Source organism: Impatiens glandulifera, chromosome 1 (genome assembly GCF_907164915.1).
Source record: "Impatiens glandulifera chromosome 1, dImpGla2.1, whole genome shotgun sequence".
Classification (NCBI taxonomy): Eukaryota; Viridiplantae; Streptophyta; class Magnoliopsida; order Ericales; family Balsaminaceae; genus Impatiens; species Impatiens glandulifera.
The window spans coordinates 144,055,006-144,076,337 of NC_061862.1; the positions used below are offsets into that span (position 1 = coordinate 144,055,006).

The 21,332-nt window shown below is 28.0% G+C and overlaps 2 protein-coding genes across 3 annotated transcripts; both read left to right on the forward strand.

The window, feature by feature from the left end:
• Positions 1–5,479: 5,479 nt before the first annotated feature.
• Positions 5,480–11,029, forward strand: LOC124920004 (peroxisome biogenesis factor 10). 2 transcript variants are annotated; one of them, XM_047460390.1, is made up of 12 exons: positions 5,480–5,680; positions 6,207–6,462; positions 6,576–6,607; positions 7,449–7,538; positions 7,809–7,903; positions 8,006–8,216; positions 9,044–9,113; positions 9,209–9,287; positions 9,650–9,783; positions 9,985–10,082; positions 10,512–10,597; positions 10,692–11,029. In XM_047460390.1, exons 2-12 carry the CDS (start codon positions 6,231–6,233, stop codon positions 10,792–10,794), a joined length of 1,230 nt encoding a protein of 409 aa, XP_047316346.1. In that variant the 5' UTR covers positions 5,480–5,680; positions 6,207–6,230; the 3' UTR covers positions 10,795–11,029. The 2 variants fall into 2 exon arrangements, with proteins under 2 accessions (XP_047316346.1, XP_047316345.1); XM_047460389.1 differs by lacking the exon at positions 5,480–5,680 and having other exon boundaries at positions 6,181–6,462.
• Positions 11,030–14,385: 3,356 nt separating this feature from the next.
• LOC124920005 (TVP38/TMEM64 family membrane protein slr0305) lies at positions 14,386–17,112 on the forward strand. The gene is made up of 7 exons (XM_047460391.1): positions 14,386–14,966; positions 15,604–15,656; positions 15,742–15,834; positions 15,968–16,191; positions 16,425–16,491; positions 16,576–16,686; positions 16,860–17,112. The coding sequence occupies exons 1-7, from the start codon at positions 14,516–14,518 to the stop codon at positions 16,881–16,883; spliced, it is 1,023 nt and encodes a 340-aa protein (XP_047316347.1). The 5' UTR covers positions 14,386–14,515; the 3' UTR covers positions 16,884–17,112.
• The last annotated feature ends 4,220 nt before the right edge of the window (positions 17,113–21,332 follow it).

Genomic DNA, 21,332 nt, shown 5'->3' on the forward strand with positions numbered 1-21,332 from the left:
TCACATAGGACCGATAAAATTCGGACCTAGGACCGAGAGGTCTGACCTGGAATCGAGACTCCTAGGACTCAGGACCAAGAAATCTAAACCTGGGACCGAGATTCCCAAGACCTAAGACCGAGAGGTCTAACCTTGAGATCGAGTATCCCAGACTTAGGGCCGAGAATCCCAGACTTAGGACCGAGATCTCCCAAGTCCAAGACCGAGAAACTTAGCCTAGAGCTAGCCCCGGACCGAGAGGTTTATACACCTCGACCGAGAAACCTAACCCCAAACTAGTCTAGGACCGATAGGTTTTACACCTAGACTAGTAAGATCGGCTAATGACCGAGAGTCCTTAGCACCTCGACCAAGAGACTCCGGTACTTAGACAAAGAGCTCCCGAGCCTAGACCGAGGGTCTCTAGACCCCAACCAATAAAATTGGACCCAAACCTTAAGACTCTAGTCCTATGGCTTGTTTGGTTCTGCTTTTAAAAATCCAAAATTATTTTTGTAATTTTGGGACTTCAAATCATTGTCTAAAAATCCCGAAAATTAAAAAATGCATTTTAAATATTTTGGGATATTTCCACAAAAATATTTCAACAGGTTTGTTTGGTGTTTATTTCTAAACCCTAATGTTTTTAAAAATGACTGATATTCTTCCGGTATTTCCACTCTAGTTATCATTTGCAACAAGTACCAACATTTAAATATTGATGTTTCAATATTTTAAATAACGACAAACCTAGAAGCATGATTAAGACCGGAAGAATAATTGTTTAAATACAACCAATTTTCAAAAGTCAACTTTATAAGTAGAGACTGTTTTCGAACAGATATAGAGGATGAAGTATGAAAGTAAGCCCTTTCCCGAGTATCAATAAGCTTCGAACCAAACGAAACTCTAGTGCAAAATACGTTTATACACGTACACTTTTTTATTGATTTTTCTAAAATCAATTGGTCTCTCTTTAAATAAATAATATTTTCCTAAATTAATTATGTTTAATTAATTTAAATCGGATTTCATAAAAAATCAAATCGTCATTTAATTATAACAAATTTTCAAATTATTAAAATTTGAATAAAATTAATAATTTTTACATAATTAATTTCAAAAGTTGGTAGGTACTATCCAAATCTTTTAAAAATAATATTTTATTTAAAAAGATGCATGGCACGTAAATTAATGTTAAAACCATCGAACATTGAACCACTCTACGACCCATATTGCCACTTGTCCACCGACACGTACTAATGTTGCGAGATTCCCGATGATTACAAAGGATAAGAATGTCGGGTTATTTGATGAAGTGAAAGTAAGGTTTTCGTGATGATTGTAATTGGTGGATAAATATGGAATTAGATGATTTTTGATTAGTTGAAGTGAAAATAACAGTAAAGAGATAGAGGTCGATTAGGAAAGAAATATATATTGGTGGTTAAAATATGTGAAAAAAATAATTGTTTGACTGAAGTGAAAGTTAAGGTCATAAGATTAGAAGTCTGATTTGAATTGGTAGATAAATGTGAAATGAGATGGTTGGTTAGTCTAAGTGTGTTAAAAATATTGGTAATGTTTGAGATTTTTTATTTGACCAGAGTGAAAATGTAAGGTCACAAGATGAGAGCTTCAATGAGAAAAAAAATATGTGATGAGATATGTGAGAATATGAGTTATTTTACCGAAATAAATAAAATGTGGAATGAGTGTTTTATTTTATTCGTAATTTATTAAAAAGTTTAAACATTGAATAAATATTATTTTAAATAAATTTATTTTGTTTATATTTTTATCGGTGTATATTTATTTATCTTGTAATAATATATATATTATATAATTTTTTTGTTTCTCATAATTTTTTTCTTTTTTATATTTAATTTTTGTTTCCTAATTAATAACTTATTTTATTTTTTCAATTATCATATATATTATTATATAATATTATATCTCTCATAATTAATTTTTTTATTTTCTCACTTATAAAATATAATAAATAAATAATATATATTCAAATAATAAATAAAATATAAAACATTATATATATATAATCAACTTAATAATATAAAATTTAAATTCAAATATATTAAAATAATAAATATTTATTATATATACAGTGATTTTAAATATATTTTATCAATAATTTTATATAAATATATTTTCGGAGGTTCGAGATATAAATATATTCATAAATTCATCATTTAATTTAATAATTAATAGGTAATATATAAAACTATATATATTCATCATAAATAATAAAACTAATATATATTAAAAATTATATATATATATATATATATATATAATCAACATAATAGTAATAAATTTTAAAAATTAAATTATAATAAATATTTATTTAATGATTTCATTATGTTATAAACTTATTCTAGTAACTACATAAAATAATTATATTTTCTATTATAAATATATTTTAAATAGAATTAATTATATAAATTATAATTTTTGATTTTTTAAAATATTTTAAAATTATTGTTTCAAAATATTTTAATTAAAATATTATTACAATCATTATATAAATTTCTGTATTTTAGAATTTTAAATATTATTTATAAATTATATGATTTAAATATATTTTATTTCAAATTATTATTATTATAAATATATTATATATAAATTAAAACTATTAATTTTATTAAAAAAAATTGTTAAGTTAAAATATTATAAAAATAATTATTAAGCAATTAGACATATTAATGGTCACATCTATCAATTGATATTCACATGATAAATATTAATATTAATATATTTATTAAATAATAACTTTAAGTTTTTAACCAAATCTTCTTATATTTAAACTTTAAAACTTATTCTTAATTAATTATTGACGTTGGATGCTATAAATGTAAAAATAGAATAGGCCGTGTATTTAATTTAGAAATTAAATGTAAAAATAGAATAGGCCGTGTATTTAATTTAGAAATTAATTTACCACTCAACTCTTAGACCACCACAATTAGGTGTGAAATAAGGTATCAAATGAGTGTTAAAATAATATCAAATGATGAAGCAGAGTATCAAAATTAAGTGTTAAAATATAGTATCAAATTTTGATACGGGACCAAATTTGATGTGGCCCAATCACAGCGTGCCAAGTGACAGCGCTGGTGGTTATTTTTTTGTTTTTGTTTTTTTTAAATACAATTTTGTATAATAATTGATCAAAAAATTATATATATATCATTATTTTTTATTTTTCGAGATTTATAAATAGAGACTTGGTTTGTGTCATTTGGACACCAAAAAAATTCTGAAATTTTCCACTATATTATTATCCTTGTTTGTAACACCTTTCTTTTAAATAATATTTGTTTGTTTGATTTACCAAGTGATGAATAATATTGTTTGTGGTTAAAAAAATGAAATTATGTATAAATGATGTGGAAGTGAGAGAAAATGAAAAAGTAATTTTGATACCTTGAATAACACTATGCTGTAGGAAATGCTAAAAAGTGGGTGTTAAAATAGGTGTTAAGCTAACGTGGCAGGGTATTAAATTAAAAAAATTGATACCCTATTGTGGATAGTTTAAAGAATTTCTTTTATACAAAAATAACAGCATGCGAAATTTTCTTTTTAATCCAAACAAATTTTAAGATATTATAAGATAACATAATATATTTTATTATATATATATATTAAAAACTGAGTTTATTATACAAAGAATTTAAGATAATTCAGTGTAAATTAAAACAATGATATAAAAAGTTCTAATAGATATATTTAAGAAATATGATATCATCTCATTTGAAATAAATAAAAGTAAATATTAAAATTTACCATAATAACTAAACATTAAAATTTACCAAAATCTTAACAATTAATATTTTTAAACATTGTTTAGGCACAAGCTCCTCCACAAAGACAAGAATCACAACTATACATCGTTCATTCTAAAAACATCTATTATTAAACTTGTGTGTACACGGGGTCAACATGGTCATTATCCCATATATTCATGTAACTCTCAAAACAGACTGAACACATCTCGCTCTCGTCGATATTGTCATCGCCAATATTGCAACATAGTTCTTCCTTCACCATCGGTTCAACAAGAACGATGGAAACTCTCGTTTCTTGAACAACTTTCACTTTTAAGTCACCAATGTCAGCCAATAAACTCTCTACAGAATCATCGATGTGGTTAGCATTAGCGAAATAGGGTTGTAAATTCTCGTGGCTAATATGAGCTTCAACACTAGGCGACGACACCCCAATTCTAACTAATGTGAAGATATCCATCATGATAATGTACGTGGGTGATGTCGACAAAGAAAATGAAGCAATGTTGAACGGGAAGAAACTGAAAACAAAATTTTTTACATCCTTCGCTAGAGCTCTTGTGGTTTCTTCAGAGAAAAAGACGCCTGATTTATGGGCAAAATTATAAATTTGGAGTTCGACTTGTTCTCGATCGGAGAAGAACGACATCGCATCGAACATAGAGTGGCGTAGAGATTTTGTTGAGAAACGAATGATGCTGTTACATTTTGATGAGTAAATGGTGTCAACTACATTGAGAATTAGGAGGCAACTCGACCTGGGGCAATAATTAATATTTTGGTTCCATTTGAAAAGACGAATCTTTTGAAACTCCACCTCCTCCTTAATCTCCAACGGGTTTTTCACAATATTGAATATCACCGGCTCAAAACAATGAATTTTTTCCATCTCAAACTTCAGTTGTTTTACGAATTCTCTTGATAATTCTACATGGATTAGCCTAAAGTGTTTAAATAGAATATAAAAATATTAGAATTAGAATATCAAAGATAAAAAAAGGAAATAATTAAATTAACTGTTAGGATAAATTTGGAAACCAAATAATTAATTAAGGAAACTATCAGGGTAGATTTGAAAATTAATATATATATTCTATAAAAATATTTTATTTATTTATATATATTATATTATCGTCATAATATAATATAATATATTATAATATATTATATTATTGTAATAGTATATTATATTTTAAGAGTCTCTATTTTTAAACTAATAATTATATAAAATTATTTTTTTATAAAATATAATTCTACACAAATTATAATTTATAATTAAAAAAACTAATATATATATATATAGAAATTATAAAATATAAATATATAATAATTAAATTATTACCTCTTATATTTTTTATTTTCTCATTTATCATATATATATATATATATATATATATATATATATATATATATATATATATATAATTTTTTATCTCCCTTAATTAATATATTTTGTAATTAATCTATCATCAAAAATAAATATTCATTATTAAATAAATTTATATTAAAATAGTCTTTAATTTATTAAATTAAATAGTAATTCAATTTATCAATATTTATAAATTAAAAAAATATATAATTGCAGCTGAAATTCCAAATGTTTTGAGGTCAATATACATCTTAAAACAAATTCCAATGACATATTTGATAGTTTTCCACAAAAACATTTCTTCTTCATTATCTCCCTCAGCACTTCTCCGTCGTTCGAGATCTCCTACCTCTGTGTGTGTGTGTGTGTGAGAGAGAGAGAGAAAGAAAGACGGCGTTCTTCATCTCACTTCAGTATCGCCTCCGTGCGGATTAAGCGATGTCTTCGTCTTATTTGCAGTGAAGATTACCCAATTTGCACTTTGAAGAACTTGTAGAGAGATATACAGAGACTATTACTAATACAGGTTGATCTTAATGTCATATTAATTGTGGGTTTCTCTCCAATCTTGCTGATTGTTGTTTCATATGGTAGGGATGTATGTAGACATATTCATTCTTACTTACTGATATCTGCTTTGAATCTTTTTTTAACTTAAAATACTTGTTTGAGAAGATTTCTATATCACGTTGTAAATTTTGAGGATTTCTGGAGCTGGTGGGGATTTAGAGCAAACCCATGTCATTATATAGAAGACAGACTTTAATGTTCTGTTTGTTTAGTTAGATAGCGAATGAGAATTCAACCTCACCTGATAACAGCAATAGAAAGATTGTTCTTACTATTCAGTTCTTGTTCAATGTTCAATAGTTCTTGCATTCCTAGCCTTGTTTTTGATATCCTTAATTTTCCTCTTTGATTATGTCTTGATTCAGCTGACTTTTATTACAAGGTCTTGTATACAAAGTTTTGAATTGGAATGGATTGAAATTAATTAAGAGAATGTATAATCATTCATCTTTGAACCCTATTATCCCTCTTGTCCTTTTCAGGTGTTTCACACAACTGACTATAGGATGGGGTGGAAAGAGTCATCGATTTCAGGTGATGGTGGGCCCCATAACAGCGATGAAGCTGGACCCAGTAGTAGCAACTTCATTGGAACCAGTAGTAAATCAACACAGAATGGTGTTGTCCGCAAGTTTCCAGTTGCAGCACAGCCAGAAATTATGAGAGCTGCTGAAAAAGATGACCAATATGCCTCTTATGTCTATGAAGCGTGTCGGGATGCTTTTCGCCACATCTTTGGTCTGTCCCTTGAGATCTCTTTCCACTTTATTTACCTTAGTCTTCCAATTTTCTGTTTCCTTCCTCGATCATGGGAAGCTTTCCCCTTAATTGTCTTTAGCTTCTTGTCTCAGGTACAAGGGTTGCTATGGCTTATCAAAATGAGGTTAGTCTTATTCCTGCTTGTACTTGAGGGGCTTATATGTATGTGTAGAGTTCGTGGTAGCAAAAATCAATTTCTTAATTAATGGATTTGTTAATGTTTTCTTTCATGCTATATTTTAAACGCACTGTGTTAGTAAATTGAGTTAGAAGTTTGATGGAAAATGTAATTAACTGCAAATTTGTAGTTGGTGGCACACTCTTAAGATCCAATATGGTTTCATTTGGCATGACCTTGAAACTGAAATTGAAAATTTGAATTAAAGCTCTTACTCGGAGAACCATCCACATCCCAACTTCACCCCTTACTAGATGGGCTCTATGTATTATTATCTGTTCTGCTTAAATTCCATAACCTTATTGGATGGTTAAATAAAAATGAAGATACTTCTTTTTTTGGTCAGCCAAGTCAACTTGTTTATAGAAAAAAAATAGCTGGGGGAGATGATAAAAGCAAAAAAGGCCAGAGTGGTCAATTATTGTCATGAAAATTAAAAGAATAGCCTCGTGTGAATCATGATCGTAGTATCTTTTTTTCTTTTCTTTTTGCTGAAACGTGTACTTTATTCAGATAAGATAAACGAGGTTACAAACATAGTAGACACGATTGACATGAACATTATAGACATTAGACACAAGCAACAAACGCACCAATAATCTCTTTTTATTTATTTATTGGAGTTCACAGTGATTCATATTCCTTATACTCTGATTGCTTTAGCTGTCTATTTGTTTTATTATTTTTCCTGTTCTCCATTTTTCATCTTATTTGTCTGCGAATTTATTTAAGAGAATTCATAATTAACGATATCTATGCCAATCGTGTTATACGTTTCTTACTTCAGACAAAACTTCTGGGGCAAATGCTCTATTATGTCTTAACAACTGGTGCTGGTCAACAAACATTGGGAGAGGAATATTGTGATATCATTCAGGTAGCTGCTCTCTCATCATATATATCAATTACTTTTTTATACAACTGGCGCGGATCAACAAACAATAGGATTTTTTTTAATCCATTTTCCTTATATTTATCTTTAAACTGAAATATTACATTCAGGCGGCACATATGAGACTTGTAACAGCGTGATTTCATCTGATTTTTAGTAGCAAGATATTCCCTTGGAGTAGTAATATTTTGTGAAGCAAATATTAGATCATTGTTGGGATTAATACGGTTCCTGCTCTGTGGTTTGATTTCATAGGTAGCTGGACAATATGGGCTTCCTCCGACACCTGCACGACGTTCTTTATTTATTATGTATCAGACAGCTGTTCCTTACATTGCAGACAGAATTAGGTTTGTTTATGTTGACACTAAATTAGTAGTATTTTGCTTGATGAAAATATTCTTGTTGCATTTGATTGATGACAGCTAAATGTATCGGCTTTGTCACTAAAGTTCCAGGGTTGCTTCTCGTGGCATTGCTCTCGCTGATTCACTCTCAGATGAGTTGAGTGAGAACAATGTACAGGACAACTACCAAGCCCCTTCATATGACAGAAGGGAAGAACCATCTTTCACAACCTCAGGAGCAAGAATATCCATGCTGTCAAGATTTAGACGGAAAATTAGTGCATTATGGATACATACCATTCGAAGATGGCCATCAGTATGTTCTCTTCCATGTAGTTTAAGGAAGTTGGATTTTCTGAATCGAATTGAGTTTTTCATATGCAACAAATTGCAATTTATCGTTTTAATGTAAGCTCACATATTCATCAAGGTGAACACCAATTTATCACTTATAATCAGTCTTATTAGTCTTTTATAACTATATGAATGCTTTCAGACAAATAAAAACTGTTATCAAGAGATTCTTGTATGCCAAAAATCCTTTTTGAACTGCGAATTTGTGCAAGATATTCACTTCGAGCCTTGAACTCATTTTATCTTTAAAATGAACCTTCACCTTGGATGAGTAGTCAAATGATTATTTTTTTTATCAGTTGGAATAAACTTTCTCTAGTTTTTCTATTATTAGCAATGTAAAATATCTCGTTGTTAAAGGAAAATCAATAATGTTAGTTCAAAAGGGTTGATTTTCATTTATATGCAAATTAAAGGTCTATTTCAATTTTCTGCTATGGTACTATACTCATTTGAAGTGAAGTTCAAAATGAATATCTCGCTCAAGTTCAAGTTTCAATATGCGTTTTCACCAGAAGCTGTGATTGTCGTGATATCAATTAGGCTTCTCTCTATAAACTATTTAAACAAGAACATCCACTTATCTTTCTCTTTTTATTTTTAACTGTACATGTATATATATGCACATAGACGAGCACAATTTTCCCTTTGCAAAAATAAAATAAAAAGTAAGCTACTTCTTTTCTCAATTTTTCTCTTGCATCCTCGTTACTGTAGGAATATTTTTCTCAGATTTTCCTGTGATTTGTGAATGTGTACTAAAGAACTAACTTTTTGTTGTCAATGCAGATGCTTCCTCTTACTCGAGAGATTTTGCAAATAATTCTTCGCACTAACCTCATGTTCTTCTACTTTGAAGGTGATCCCTAATATGACTAGAAGATGAGATATATATGACTGTTGATGATGTACTGGGGTAGATTTTTGTTTTCTCATGATTGCTATCTCTTACAGGATTATATTATCACATAGCAAAGCGTGCTGCAGGAATCCATTATGTATTCATTGGAAAGCAAATGAACCAAAGGCCTAGGTCGGTTTTCTCTTAATGGCATCATTTTGATGAAAGTTCTTTGTTTTTGAAACTAAAAGATTCATCATATTCATGGAATAATCTTTCTGGTTTGGCATTCAATCTAATAAGTGAACATGAAAATCACATACTAGATCCGTTTACATCATGTCCAAGATTTCGTTTAATGATGGGTGGTACCTATGTTTTGCGTGTAGCCTCTGAATTTATAAGAGAACTCATATTTCTTCATTTCTGTATGTTGATATTTTGGTGGCTCACTTTATCTAATTTTATATTATTTTCCTGTTAAGCCATCTTTTGAAATAACTCCCTGTATTCTGATCTTGGTTTCCTTGCCATTGTTACTTCCTTTGCTGCAGATACCAAATCTTGGGCATATTTCTCTTAATTCAATTATGCATAATTACTGCTGATGGATTACGTAGGAGCAATCTATCCTCCATTGCAAGTTCAGTTCATCCAACCACAATGGGTGCCCACCAGGGCACATTAGGTTATTATTGATACCCTTCTTTCTATTTTGTTGCCTTGGTTGATATTTCACGAAAATTTTGTATTAGAAACTATCTATATCAGGCTCTCTTCTATAAGCTATTATATTATGTCATTTGAATATTAAAGCTACGTGTGAAAGAGTTCTAAACAACCATTTCAACTTTGGGGTGATTCTTGGCTTTCTTTTCCGGTTATGCAGTACGTGGAGGTCTACCTCTACTAAATGAAGAGGGTAACTTGATTGCTGCAGAGGCTGAGAAGGGGAATTGGGTCACTGATACAACATTGTCTTCGGAGGTAATGGGCCTATTTTATTTTATTTTATTTTTTTGCTATGAAAATGGCAGTTCTGTTTATTGATTGTCTTACAGTAAAATGTCTGAGAAAGGTTCAGACTGTAAGAAAATGAAATACCGTGAATGAAAAGAGCAAAAATGTATTCTCCTTGCTGTGCAGGCCTATTTGTTATCATGTTTTATGATCTGGATCATAATTCAAAAAAAACTACAATTGTTTACTAAAAATCACACTATAATCTGGTTCATGATCCATAAACTGATTTTAGACCAATTGGAATGCTTTCAATTTTAACTTTTGACAAATTTCCAATAATGTATATCTGCACACCTTTTCTTAGAAAAAAAAATCAAAATATTTTCTACATGTAGTATTTCGTGTGACGAATATTGCTTGACTATATATCCTCTTTAAAATTTGTATTGTCAGTCGGAGGGTAGAACCAGCAAATGCACGCTTTGCCTTAGTAATCGTCAATACGCAACTGCCACTCCTTGTGGCCATGTTTTCTGCTGGTATGACCTCAATCTAGAAACTGCCCATCTCTAACATTCGCATGCAGTTGCTGTTAAGTCTCGTCTGAGTTTTTTTTTTGTCTTTTCTTTATAGGAATTGCATCATGGAGTGGTGCAATGAGAAGCCAGAATGCCCTCTATGTCGTTCTCCGACGACTCATTCAAGTCTAGTATGTTTGTATCATTCGGATTTCTAGTTAGTTGTATATACAGGTCATCATCTTACTAAGAAGCAGGATTAAAAAAATAAGTTCAGTATAATTTTTTAGTTGCTACACATTTCCCCCTGAAGACTGTAGTAACTGCAGACATTTACTCTCTTTAATCTTTCATACAAATCTACCATGTAAGGTAAATGTATAATAATTAACTATCTTGTTTGGTTTAAATTATTTATTAATAGTAAGTTATGAACTCTTCAATCTCTTTGGTTCATGATGTCAATCGGCCCGAACCTGATTTAATATATCCTAAACCGATTATTACGAACTCATGGTAGACATTATCTTTTGTTAGGTACCTTGAGCTATAATTGTTTTTAATTTATTTTTGTAATTTTTTAAGAAAATATTGAGATATATAACGTATTATCGAAAATATTATAAAAAAAACTAGTATAGTGTAGTGATAATCAGATTTACTAAATAAATTTTATGTTCAAATTTTGTTGAGTATTTAAAAAAAAAAAAATTCTTTCTTAAAAGGGTTTAGGTTGTCTCACAACTTTCAATGGAAGTAATGATTGAATTCACATATTTAGTAGTTGTTTATTATTATCTTTAGTTTAAAAAGAACATCTCATATAATTATGTCCTTAACACCTCAATTTAAAAGGATTTTAATAAAAATTGAAACGGAGAGATATTTGATCTTAGTCAAAACTCTATATTTATTATTACTTAATTCACATAAATGCTTTTCATTTTTTTATACTAAAAACATGAAATATATTGTATAATTAACATACATTTTAGGAATTTGGAAAAGAATATGTACTAACAAAACAATTAATCCATTATTTACTAGGATATATTGTTGCTAGTTGAGGTAAAGAGGGTTATAGTAGATTGGGATGAATCTATTTTTTTGAATAAATTTAAATTTGATATTATTATATTAGTTATTATACCAATCAAATTTTATATATATATATATATATAATTGGATATATCCATGGACGGATACTGAATTTTGAGTTGGATTAGTTCGAAAAAAATTTAGAAAGATTTAAAAAATAATAATAAAATTTTAAATAAAATAAGGGAATAAAAGTAAATTTTATTATTTTTTTTAATAATTAGATAAACAAATAATAAATTAAATTAATTTTTTTTAAGAAATTAAAGATAATGTTACATTTTTTCGAGGCGTGCTGAGCATAGATCCGTCTCTGAATATATTACATATAATTTGGTCTGTTTGTCCAGTCATATATATAATTCATATTAGACATGTTTTGGTATATAGTTGGTTAATTAATATATTATTAGTGCAGATTTTGATTATTTGAATAGACTATATATCAGAGGTTGATTATATTTAAATTAATAGTTCAAACTCAATCAATATAATGGTTATGCGGTTCAAATTAATTTTAATGCTCAAAATCTAGACTTAAGATATATATCATTAAAAAAAATTAGCATAAGAATTTGTGTTGAAAAGATTAATTAAATATACATTTTTGTTGTATCCTTAATTGTTGTCATTATCTTCATCATCATTGTTATTATTGTTTCATCTCCATTATCGTTCTCTTCTTAGTAGTTAATATGGGCTTCGAGGTTGAAGCAATTTTGTGGTTGTCTTCATTATTACCTACCTAAAAAAATGTTCAAAAATAAAAATCTCAGCTCTAAAATATTTTTATTTTAAAAAAATTGACATATCTAACAAATTAAATATTAAATACAATATATAAAAAATTGAAATATAAGATATTCACTTCTCACTTGTCGCCATCGTCTAGGGTTTACATCGTCGTATCAAGAGAGAAAGAAATGATAACAAATTTCACGAGGGACCTTTATTTAATTTTGTTTTTAATAGTTCATCGACTTCTTTCCTCTTTGGCTTATTTTTTTTACATTCAATCTCGATAAACCATCAATTTCATTTAACTAACTACTAATATCATTTCTTTCCTAATAGACTTCTCATATTACTAATCGCGTTACTTCTTGCATCAAACCATCTCAATATTACAAATATCTTTTACCTTCACTCTTAGCAAACTAACAATCTCTATCATCACCAACCTCTTTTTACTTTCACTTCTTCGGTCATCCAACAATCTCATTCACATATTTAACCAATAATATTTCGTTGTTTTCAATTGAACCTCTCATAATCTCGTGACCTCACTTTGAACATAATTTATATTTCAATCATCTCATATCATTACCGCAACATATTTACACTTTCTTCGACAAACCAACCGCTAATTCAATTGACCTTTCACCTGGTAACCTTAACTTTTTAATTTCGGTTAATAAACTTGTTGTAATTTTTAGGGTCACTAGTATAATAAATAATTGTACAATTGTCATATTTAATTTAAGTCAAAATAATGTGATCTAATATGATTAAGTTTATGGCTTAGGGGTGTATTTGTCATGAATATAAAGTGAGGATACCTAAGTAGAATTTCTAATTTTATGAAGGGGCTAAATTAGAAATTACCTAACTATAATAATTAACTTAATATTAGTTATATGTAATGGTAATGGTCCCCATTTGAAGTACGGACAATTCTCCTTTGCGTCCCATCAACAGAAAGAGAAACCTATTGTCGTACTCATCAAATGGAAGAATCATTCCACATAAATAAAGTCTAAGGAAAGAGAAGATTAAAGAATGATTCCATCCATGCAAAGTCTAATAGAAGATTCATGATTCATCAAATTAAGGTACACTTCCGCCATTCAGATTTTATTAAATTAGGATTTAATTAGGATAATTCTAACACAACCATCTCATTTACATATTTAATCATATATTTTGACATCTCATTCATATATTTTTCTTTGTTACCGACCTTTCATCATAACAAACTAACCATCAATCCCAATAGATCTCTCAATCTTCACCTATCTCATTCAAATATTTAAATATTCTTTATTCTCTAATGAACCTCTCGTTATCATATTACGAGAACTTTTTACCCCCACTTCGACAAACCAAAGATAATGAAAACAACCTCTCATCATCTTTGTGACCTCACTTTCATACACTTCGATCAATCAAAACATTTCATTTATATATTTAACCATCAGAATCTCGTTTGTTCTTTTAAGTGATCTCTCATTATTAATTTGGTGGCCTCACTTCGAATATTTTGTATCTCAACCATCTCATATATCATATTACTATAGACCTCTTTATCCCACTTCGGCACACAAATCACATCCAAACAACCTCTCATCCACCAATATCTCATTTATTGACCTTTTATCCATCAACAAAACTAACTTTCAATTTCAATAGACTTCTAATCTCGCGATCTCACTTTTTGGTCAATCAACTTTCTCGTTAACCTATTTAATTATCAATCTCTTGACCTCATCTTCATTTTGGAAAACCCAATGATTTATAGGTAAGTGTTATTGAATTTATATATATATTTTTGGGGTATAATTCCTTATTTCCTTTACTTTTATTGAAAAAAAGGCATATTCCTTGTGCTTATTACATGAATGAGCCACAAAAAATTGTATTAGTGTGTAAAAACAGTGAAGTAAGCACTTCATTTTCAAGAAGATCAATGATGGAGACAAGAGAAACGCCTGCCACAAATTTTATCTTTTCCCCCAAAATGAGTGAATCCAGCGTTTACGCGGCACGTTCCCCTTCTTACCTGAACAAGCTCCTTCTCCTCTTCTTATCCACACCATTTCACTGAAATTCATCTTCCTTAGAATGCCAACCCAATTGAGGAGGCCACCGTGCCTCTTCTTTCCACCTCTCCTCTTACCTCCATCTCACCACCAATCTCTCAAACCCAATTTCAATTTCACTCTTTCACGTACCACTTCCGCTACTCCCTCTTTCATTCTCAATTTCAGACCCAAACGATTTCACTTTCTCAACCCATGTTCTTCTCTCAAAGAAACGAAGAAGAAGAAGCAGAAAGCTCCTCCTGTTTCGGCCCCTCGTAACTTCAAGACACTTCTGAATCTGAACTCGAAGAACAACTCCGACGATTCAGAAGATTCCGGCGATGGAGCTTTCGAAGAAGAGACTGCTGTTAAGGGTACCATTTTGGCGGGTTTGTTACTTGTGGGTGTTGTTGGTGGGTTTGGTGCTGTTGGGTATATCTATAAGGATCAGATCAATGCCTTCTTGACACAGTTTTCTGGGATCATTGAAGGTAGAATTTTTCATGCTTTTGCTTCAACTCTGTTTTTTCTTCTGAAAATTCATGATAAGACTTTATGCATCTTATTTGTTTATGTTAATGTCTCAGTTGGGTCTATTGTAGAACTCATTACTGAAATAATGTTTGATTATATTTGAAATCAGAAAGATACACACCTCTTTTATAGCCAATGCAAAACCTTCCTTTTGAGTTTATCGAGAGTGAGAAATTCCCCATAAATGTCCTCCCAAGTGAAGAACTAGAATCTTTAAGGGAATCTTGGCATTCCAAACTTCCTTCCAAATGTGAGGTTAAGTATAATTAGACTTTGTTTATGTGGGTTATTTGAGATTCATTTCAAATAACCCATTATTCAAATAGTTCAAATCATCAAATAAAGTGCTAAAATAAAATACCTTCAATTTTTTTCACCCTTAATGTCTTTACTCAAATAACCCACTTGATTATTCAAATAATCCTAGATCAAACAAGACCTTATGTGATTATGCAAAAAATGATCCTCTCTAGATGGTACATACCAATGCATCTTATCAATGAGATACATACATAACGTATTATATTTGTTTTGAACTTTTGATGCAAGTTCATTAAGAAAAATAAACTGTTTCTTACTTATTCTATCATCCAGGTTATGGTCCAGCTGGATATGCATTGTTTGTTGCAGTTTATGCTGGACTAGAAGTAAGCATAATTTGCATCATTCTTGAATTTGTTTGTATTCCATTTTCCAAAACATTATTAAAATAATTTGTTATTTTGCTTGCAGATCCTGGCAATACCAGCAATCCCATTGACAATGTCAGCTGGTGTTCTTTTCGGTTCACTTACAGGCACTATCATCGTCTCCATCAGTGGAACAGTATGTTAGATTGAAACTAGTAATTGCTAGGTTTGTTGAATGCTTGAACCTTATGAATTCTCGAGATTTTTAAATGCTTATACTTTTATTTTTCCTTTTCTTGTTTTTTTTTTTTCGTTTTCGTGTTCTTCAGGTTTCTGCTAGTGTGGCTTTCTTGATTGCCAGATACTTTGCTCGCGAACGGATCCTTAAATTGGTGGAAGGGAACAAGAAATTTCTGGCGATTGATAAAGCTATTGGAGAAAATGGTTTTGGAGTTGTTACCCTTCTCCGATTAAGCCCTTTACTTCCATTTTCTCTGGGAAATTATTTGTATGGTCTCACATCTGTGAAGTTCGTTCCATATGTCTTGGGGAGGTACATATGTTATTTCCTTGGTGTTAGACAATCCTCTTATTTTATTTTTATTTAGTATGAAAAGCGTGATTGAATTGATTTTCGTTCAAAAGTTTATGAAAAAATTGTTTATTTTACCAATTTCGTAGAATATGCGAAATAGATTTCTATTTTAATCTTTTTGCCAACTTTGACAATAATGAATATACCAAAAGGCGTATATTTTTACAAATTCAAGTTGTTCTTCTATGTAGTTGGCTGGGGATGCTTCCAGGAACATGGGCTTATGTTAGTGCTGGTGCATTTGGACGGGCAATCATTGTGAGTTACGTTTTTTTACCAATGTTAAGTTTGAACACATTCTCGATGGCCCTTTTATGTTTAAACATCTATTCCAATTAACAGCAAGAAGAATCTGATGTGGGTTTGCCCGGAGGATATGGTCAATTGTTGACACTCGGGCTAGGATTATTGGCAACCGCGATCGCCGCAACTTATGTCACAAAGCTAGCCAAGGTATTCCAAATGGCCTCATTTGAAAATGCTTATAATATTTGTTTTTATATTTGGATCCGAATCAAATAAGAAAGAACCAATCAAATTTTGAAATGTTTCTTACTAAATTTAATTTTCAAATGAACCAATATCATAAAGTGTTTTGAATTCTCACTTTTTTATATTTATTACAGGATGCTGTTAAGGACATGGAGTAGAGAGTAAAAATGTCATTGTGGATGTCTACAAAGTAAGGATATAAGATTTTACTGTCTTGGTTAGAGGAAAAAGGATAAAAATTGTCTTACTTTCTCTACATCTCTTAATCCTTGTAATTATGTTACATAAGCTGTGAAATATTTCATTTATAACAAGGATGGTCTGGAATGCATAAATGTGATGTTTTTGAGGCTGAAAAAAATTCATAATAAATCTTGAATTTGTGTTGGATATTTGTTTCAAAATTTTAAATTAATTTTACTCCAAATAAATTTGAAAAATAGGTTTAAAATGCAAACATTGATTTCTTAGCATGCTTTTTTTAAGGATTGAAATAAATCACTTTTAAGGATTTGATAGGGATATTTGATGTTATAATTAATTTGTGTATTTATTTTTTTTGTCGAAATAAAAACTTCCATAAATAAACAATCTGCCAAGAAGTTTAGTGTACAATATATTGGCAAGTTGAACTTTGAAAAAAAAAGTTCAATCTTTATCATATCATAGCTTAAAAAGTATCATTTTTGTCTAGATCTTTATGGAACTCCTTGGAGTTATAGACAGAAGGTATGAATAAAGAACCGATAAAATTTAGAAAGCTTCTATAGGTTGTTACCAACTTAACTAGCTATATGTTCTTCTCATTTTTTAAAATCAAACAAGAAGATAATTTAGAAAAAAAAATATTTAGGCTACAAATACTTCTTAGCTTTGAAAATTCAAACGTTCCTAACATTATTTTGAATTTCAAATGAACAATCACAGTATTTTCTGAAAATTTTAATTTCAAATTGGGTATTTTTAATTTAGATTAATTCGAATTGACTTTAAGAGAAAGATCATAAACAATCTTATAATAAACTAGCATGTATCCCGTGCATTTTTACGAGTAATTATATAAAAAATAGTGAAAAAAATATTACGGTAAATTTTTTATGGGCGGGTCAATCCACAATCCGACCCAAGTATCCTTTTACTCTCACATATATCCAAATTAACCACAACTCTCGACCCGGCAATCCAGACACTTTAAAAATTAAGTATCATTATATAAATAGATTAGTTAGTTAAAAAGTTAAACTTATATTGTTAAAATGTCACGCGTTTATCAAATTTTGGGTTGAATTTAAAATATAAAGTGTTATTAGTCTAGTTGGTTAAAAAGTTGTACTTGTTTTGTTAGGTTGTAAGTTCGAACCATACTTATAGCATTTTTAATTTTATTTTTAACCGTTTTAAGTTTATGGGCGGGTCAACCCATAATCCGACCCAAGTATCCATTTACTCTCACATATATCCAAATTAACCACAGCTCTCGACCCGGCAATCCAGACACTTTAAAAATTAAGCATCATTATATATATATATAGATTAGTTAGTTAAAAAGTTAAACTTATATTGTTAAAATGTCTCGCGTTTATCAAATTTTGGGTTGAATTTAAAATATACAGTGTTATTAGTCTAGTTGGTAAAAAAGTTGTACTTGTTTTGTTAGGTTGCAAGTTCGAACTATACCTATAGCATTTTTAATTTTATTTTTAACCGTTTTAAGTTTATGGGCGGGTCAACCCACAATCCGATCCAAGTATCCATTTACTCTCACATATATCCAAATTAACCACAGCTCTCGACCCGGCAATCCGGACACTTTAAAAATCAAGCATCATTATATATATAGATTAGTTAGTTAAAAAGTTGAACTTATATTGTTAAAATGTCACGCGTTTATTAAATTTTGGGTTGAATTTAAAATATAAAGCGTTATTAGTCTAGTTGGTTCAAAGATTGTACTTGTTTTGTTAGGTTGCAAGTTCGAACCATACCTAAAACATTTTTAATTTTATTTTTAACCGTTTTAAGTTTATGGGCGGGTCAACTCACAATCCGACCCAAGTATCCATTTACTTTCACATATATCCAAATTAACCACAGCTCTCGACCCGGCAATCCGAACACTTTAAAAATTAAGCATCATTATATATATATATATAGATTCTCAATTAAAAAATAAAGAATCATGTAGTGAAAAATACAAACTTATATGTGTAAAATTTAATTTTAATTCAATAATGAATTACAACATGAATGATAGTTTATAATGAGTTAGAGAACACTTTTATACCTTTATTAAAAGTTTTGGATAAATTGAAAACTAAGCTTAGAGGTCTTACATAAGATTTTTTAAAATTTAAAAAGCTCGATGAAATTTTCAATGGCGGATTTTTGTTGCAGAATTGATGATATGAGACTTTGTTCTTGTTGTTCGTCTTGATCGAGAATTTCTTTAATAGTCAGTTTAGGTCGGTACATGACCTAAGTCGACGTTCGGACAAAAACCATTAATGATTAGTCACTTTTTAAATTACACCTTCTCGACGACTAAGATGACCTAAGGTCATAGAAAAAATTATCACACAACTACTATAATCGTTTCCATTTTCGAATTTTCTCGAACGAGTGTTGGATGTGGCTTGGGCCTTCCGTTTACGTCTCGTCCATATTGGGGGATCCGGCCCTTGGAAGTTAGCTTGTGAGTCAGCCTTCTCGTTTGCTCTGTTGGCTGTGTGTTTGGGCTTCGCGTGACCTAGGTCTATTTGATTTGGGCCAAACAATTTTAATCCCGTTTAACTTTTTTTTTTATATATATTATTACTTACAAATATACAAATTAATTAATAAACTTAAAAGTTTATTTTTGTCTATTCTGTTTTTATTTTAAGGCTTTATATTAAATTATTTTGGGATTTAAATGGTTAATATTTTTTAAAATTAATTATTTAATTTATCTAAGTCTTAAATTTTAATTGATTTTAAATTAATAATGTATACAATATTTTTTCAAAATAATTGTTTATTTTTTAACTATTAAAAATAATTATTGATAGTTTATATTTAATTTAATATTTATTTTAATTATTTTAAACAAAATAAATACAATATTTATCCAACCTAATTATTTGTGCCTGTAAATATATATTTTATTTCTTATTTTATAATTTTTAATAACTAATATATAACAATATATAAAACAAATATTAGATAAAATATATTATTATAATTAAATTTATTTTAAATATTATTATTAATTTAATTAAAAATATATATTTTAAATATTTATTGAAAAACTTATATATCCTTGATAAAAATGTGTGTAATCTTTAACTTTATAATTTATTTGTAAAAACTAATTTTATGAATATTTTTAAATTATATATTATTATTTTTTAAGTTTTTAATTTTAATTAATAACATTTAATATATATTTTAATTTCTTATTTTATAATTTTCAATAATTAATAATTAATATATATATAATTATTTTACAAAATAATTTAAAATAATTATATATACTTTTATAAATTATTATATTTTATAAAAAAGATTTAGAAAAAATATATTATTTTAATTAATATTTTTAAAATATTACTAGTTTATTTAAAAAAAATATATTTCCTTATCTATAAAATTTGAAGTTAATTTTGAAGGAAATCTAACTATTAAATAATTATTTCTTATGATATTTCATATTATTTATAAATTATAAATAATTATAAATTATATAATATTTTATTAAATCTAATTTATTAGTTATTATTATTATTTTTTTAATATTTTAAAAAAAATGATAAAATAATAATAACTAATAAATAATCATTTAATAAAAATATTAAATAATTTTTAATTATTTATTAAAAAATTAAAAATAAATATTATATAATTTAAAGAAAAAAAATATTAAATGATTATTTAATTACAGTATTTAATGATAATAAATTAATTAATTTTAGTTTATATTAATAAAAATTATAATAATTAAAATATAATATTAATTTGTATTTTATATAATAATAATTATTATTAAAATTTATTACGAGATATTGTTTTAATTATTATATATATATATATATATATATATATATATATATATATATATATATATATATATATATATATATATATATATATATAAATAAATGTTTTGTATTTAAAGTAATATATTTAATATTATTCTCATAATTTATAAATTTTCTAAATATAATGTTTTTTGTTTTAATATATTTAAAACGTATCTGTTTAATTTTTTATATAATTCATTTTATATTATTAAATAATTTATATATAATTATTTCTAAAATTACTTTTTTTAATTGTAAAATATTATTTAAAAACAATTATTATTATTAAAATTATTTCATTTATAATTTAACACTTGTTATTTTATTTTTAAAAAACATATATAATAATAAATTTTAATATCTATATTATCATTGATATATTTTTTATTCTAAATATTTTAAAGTATAATAAATACAAAAACTATGTTATTTTATTATATATAAATTTATTGAATTTCATATTTTATAATTAAGTATAATATTTTTTAAATAATTTGAAAAGTTTTTATCATAATTTAATACAATAATATTTAATATATATTTTAATTT